Source organism: Penaeus vannamei, chromosome 7 (genome assembly GCF_042767895.1).
Source record: "Penaeus vannamei isolate JL-2024 chromosome 7, ASM4276789v1, whole genome shotgun sequence".
In the NCBI taxonomy this organism is placed as follows: domain Eukaryota; kingdom Metazoa; phylum Arthropoda; class Malacostraca; order Decapoda; family Penaeidae; genus Penaeus; species Penaeus vannamei.
Genome location: NC_091555.1, coordinates 36,549,241 through 36,554,240, shown reverse-complemented (window position 1 = coordinate 36,554,240; position 5,000 = coordinate 36,549,241). Strand labels below are relative to the sequence as shown.

At 43.1% G+C, this 5,000-nt stretch overlaps 1 protein-coding gene across 4 annotated transcripts in view; it reads left to right on the top strand.

Moving 5' to 3' along the window:
- LOC113806844 (uncharacterized) overlaps window positions 1-5,000 on the top strand; it is a 7,603-nt gene that overhangs the window by 1,387 nt on the left and 1,216 nt on the right. For all 4 annotated transcript variants that reach the window (XM_070123753.1, XM_070123755.1, XM_070123752.1 and 1 more), the window contains one exon: window positions 1-5,000. This exon is cut by the window's left edge and continues 59 nt beyond it; it is cut by the window's right edge and continues 581 nt beyond it. In XM_070123753.1, coding sequence (XP_069979854.1) covers window positions 157-4,719 — 4,563 coding nt within the window. In that variant the 5' untranslated portion in view covers window positions 1-156 and the 3' untranslated portion in view covers window positions 4,720-5,000.

Below are 5,000 nucleotides of genomic sequence, written 5' to 3'. Positions count from 1 at the left end.
TGCCCTTATTGATGCAGGTGATGCTGACACGTTGCACTGGTGGCCCTACAGTGTGACGTATTTTGTAGTTGGAGATACTGTGGGCTACAATTCGAGATCTACCCTGTGACGAAGGGTACCTACAGAACACTTGCAAGAGATTCCTAGTCCCTAGTCATGTCTACTAATATGAAAAATAAAGTGGCCAGAAGTGTGGCAAGATCTGACAGATCTCTGAAATCTCGTGGCTCAAAATGCTCTGTGCATACGCAAACTTCTGAATACCATCTTCGCATGCTGGAATTGCAGTTGCAGCAAGAAATGTTGAATATAGAAAGTAAGTATGAAAGAAGAGAACAAGAACGAGAGAAGGAGTTGCTGAAAATTAAACAAGAAGTTTCACGTATCAGGTTTGTTAATCAAGCTAGGTCTGAACCTGCCAGAACCAGAGCCCACTCATCACAATCTGACCCTGGTACTGACTCGGAAATGAGCTGTGTTTTGGATGTGCTGTTAAAATCTCATTCAGCTCAAGAAATTATTTGTGATAAATGGGCAAGTGATGTTAATTCCCACATTGAAAATGGAACAATAGATCCACAACCCAGATCTGATTTCTGTGCTGCTACTAGTGGAATGGGGTGCCCTTCCAGTGATTTAAAGGGTTGTGAATCGGTTAGTGCTCCCGCTCAGGTGGACATGCAATCAGCATGTCAAGTTCTTGGTCCTATAACCTCAAGTATTGCTCTTCAACAGTCTGCTGTACCTGTGCTGGTTAATACTAACATGCCTGCAAGGCGCCTACCATCAGTTCCTGAATCTCGTGTGCTGTTCACTCAAAGCACTCCTGTGAATCCTTCAGTTCCTCCATTTACGACCTTTTCCAAGACCATGCCAACTGTTCAAACACCCAATCATTCTGGGCATGAAGTGACACATCCTCTCACCATGGGGCAAGCTACCCATATACTGCAAGCATTAGATTCCACGATGATGAGCCAGCAAGAGCTTAGCCGCAGAACACTGCTCCCTCCTATAAAGCTTGAGAGATTTAATGGGGATTTAACCAAGTTTGTCCAGTTCCACAATACATTTACATGGAATGTAGAAAGCAACACTGAAGATCCCAAGAGAAGGTTGACTCATCTTTACAATCAGCTAGATGGCCCTCCAAGAAAGCTTATAGAAGGATGCCTACACCTGCCTCCAGCTGAGGGATATGAAATGGCATGGACGTTGTTGAATAAGGAATATGAAGACTCGCATAACCTTATTGAAGCCTACATCAGGAAACTACTGGAGTGGAAGGATATTGATGTGAGTGATGTAGAAGAGCTAGAGGAGTATGGTTCTTATCTCTTCAATGTGCAGTGTGCTCTCAGAGAAAATATTATGAGGATGGAGCTAAGGGAAGTGATGACTAAAGTGGTTAGCAAACTACCCAAGTACCTACGAAATAAATGGGCAACTAGGTGTGTGACCCAGGAATCAGGATGCTCCTTCCCCTCATTATTAGCCTTTGTCAAGGAGCAAGCCAAGGTTGCAAAGGAAGGCAGGTATATCGAAGAAGCGCGAAGTAAACAACTTTCTATTAGGAGAAAAGTTGCTGTAATCAATAAGCCTAAAGGACTCACTGTAAGTACAACACATCCAGTCTGTGAATCTAACATTGGGACAGATGATTGTCTTTGTTGCAATAAACGAGGTCATGCTTTACATGCCTGTTTCAAGTTTGGCAGATTAAATGTACAAGATCGCTGGAATACGGCCATGTCCAAGAGGCTGTGTTTCCGTTGCCTTAAACCCTCTCATGGCCATAGAGACTGCAAGGATAAAAGTAAATGTGGTCAGTGTGCAGATTCACATCACACAATTCTGCACAGACCTCTGTTCAAAACATCCTACACTTCAGCACAAAGGACGGTAAAATTAACACGAGGGAGAGAACTGAGCCGTAGCACCTATGGAGACAGCCAGAACCAAAATGAGGTAAGTGGGGGTGGTGTGAAGAACAAGGTTGAGGATGTACTGCCTTGTGCGTCACTTACCAACTATAATCCAGATGGCAGAATAATGATGAAAATCCTACCCGTTAAAGTCAACAATAAAATTTACACGTACGCCTTCATAGATTGTGGTGCTGCAGTTACATTAGCTGCCAGAAGTTTAATTAAGAAGCTTGGCATTAAAGGTAAACACATAAGCCAAACGATGCGCACCGAAAATGGAGACTTCAAGTGTGATGAACTGGTCTCTCTATCAATTGGAAGTGTGGATGAGGAAGAGGATCTGATGTTGGATGATGTTTATGTCACTGGAAAGCTCAGTGTGACTACAGACCATATGATGCCAGTCCGGTGGGTTAGTCAATGGTCACATTTAAGTGACATTAAGCTTAGTAGATTGCCTCCTCAGTACAAAGATGTTGAGCTTATAATCGGCCTGAACAGCTTCCTGTGTCGTCTCATTCTCAGTCAACGGCATGGCCAAGAAAATGAACCATCTGCTTACCTCACAAGGTTTGGTTGGGTAGCATTTGGACCAACAGGACTAAAGAATTCTATCCAAATTCGACATGTCCACCACATACAACCCACAGATAATTTGAGAGAATGCCTGCAAGAACACTTTAATAAGGATTTTTGGGAGAAGGAGATTCATTCCCGCCATGAAGATTCTGTTGAAGATAAATTGTTTACAGTGAAGGTGTCAGAATCCATTCGTCAGGAATCTGGCAAGTTTATTCTCAATCTTCCCTTTAGAAATAAGTTTCGACTCCCAAACAATCGCATGATAGGACTAAAGAAGAAACTGGAAAATGATTATGCCTATCGACAGTCCTATGTGTCCTCAGTTGAAAATTACATCAGCAAAGGATATGCTGAGCTTGTGCCAACCACTTTGTTGGACCGATATGATGGCAGAGTATGGTATATGCCACACCATGCTGTGCACCATCCCATAAAGCCCAAGCTTAGAGTTGTCTATGATCTTAAGGCTAAATTCCAAGGGATCTCGCTGAATGATCATCTACAAGGCCCAGACATAACAAATGCATTGATTGGTGTGATCCTAAGGTTTCGCCAAGGTCAATATGCTGTCACGGCAGACATAGAAGAAATGTTTCATCAGGTGAAAGTTCCCCCAGAAGTAAAATCACCACAATTAGTCTGTGAAACAGTCATCATAGCAATGTCATTCATTGAGGAAATTGCCAGTCGCTTCTCGAATTGGATGACATTTGTGCGCTGCATTGCCTGGCTAAGACGCTTTCACAGAACTCTGACACAAAGACTCAAGTCTTCAGTGGAAGCTGACATGACAAGAAAATGTTTGTGCATTGAAGAAGTATATGAAGCTGAGAACAACATTTGGAGGCTTGTACAAAAGGACTCGTTTGGTGCTGAAATTAAGATACTCTTAGGCAGTGAAGAAGCTCATGTACGGTCCTCTAGCAAGTTGGTTAAGCTCAAGCCTTGCCTGAAGGATGGATTACTTAGAGTGAGAGGACGACTCATCCACTCTCTTAGTAGTATTGATGTCAAACATCCAATAATTCTGCCAAGTAAATCCATGGCTGTGAAATTAATGGTGCAGTGGAAGCATAATAACTTAGCACACAGTGGCCACAATTATCTTATGGCTGAGTTACGCCAAAGGTTCTGGATTATACATGGCAATGCAGTGGTACGCTCTGTCATCCGGAATTGTGTGAGGTGCAGATCTCTCAGTGCTCGGCCAATGATCCAAAAGATGGCTGATCTACCCGAAGACCGCATCACATCAAATGTACCTCCCTTCACACACACTGGGACCGACTGTTTTGGGCCCTTCCTAGTTAAGAAAGGCAGGTTAAATTTGAAACGTTATGGAGTCATATTCACCTGCTTGGTGACTAGAGCCATCCACATAGAAGTGGTGGAGTCAATGGAAACTGATTTCTATATTAATGCTTTTAGAAGGTTCATTGCCAGGCAAGGCCCGGTCACCTCCATCCGGTCTGACAATGGGACAAATCTTGTGGGAGCTGAGAAGGAGCTTCGCAAAGAACTTGAGAAATTGAAGCACTCTGTGATTGCAGAGGTCATGTTGCTCAAGGGTGTCACATGGCAGTTCAATCCTCCTCATGCTTCGCACTTTGGCGGAGTATGGGAACGCCAGATTCGCACAATTCGACGAGTACTTCGTGGCCTGTGTCACCAGCAGGTCATGACAGATGACACTCTGCACACCCTATTCTGTGAGGTAGAAGCTATCATAAATGGCAGGCCATTAACCAGGGTTACTGATGATCCTGATAGTCCTCAACCACAAACACCCAACATGCTGCTAACCCTGAAAGGTGCAGGAGATCCAATAACGGATACTGATCATAATGATCTTTATGTTCGTCGACGTTGGAGGCTAGTTCAATACCTGGCAGACCTCTTCTGGAAGAGGTGGACAAAGGAATATCTTCCACTTCTCCAGGAACGTCAGAAGTGGACCACGAGACAGCGTAACCTGAAGGTTGGAGATATTGTTCTGAGCCTAGACAACAAACTGCCCCGAGGTTCATGGCCTTTGGGACGTGTACTGGAAGTGATAAGTGATGCTGATGGTCACGTGAGGAGTGCTCGATTGAAAACTGCTAGTGGAGAGTACCTCAGACCAATTAGCAAGATGTGTCTTTTGCTAGAAAATGAAATAGATGTAGGTGTCAGTAAAGGGTGTACGCCGAACGCTGCCCTTAAATGCTGAAGTTACAATATTCTTTGTAATATTTAGTGTACCACTAAATAGGGGGCGGTGTAGAATATTGCAAGTTTAAGTTTTGTTATATGCTTATGGTGATAAATTTTTTTTTGATTAATAATAAGTTTTATAGAAAACGGTACTAATTTTATTTCATTTTTTGCTGCTGGCATTTTTTATTTGAAATATCTTTGTATGTGGACTATGTTATGTGAAACATACGTGCATATAGGCTGATGTACAACTGAATGAAGGGATAATTGTTATTATGAGTCAGATGTCCTGTT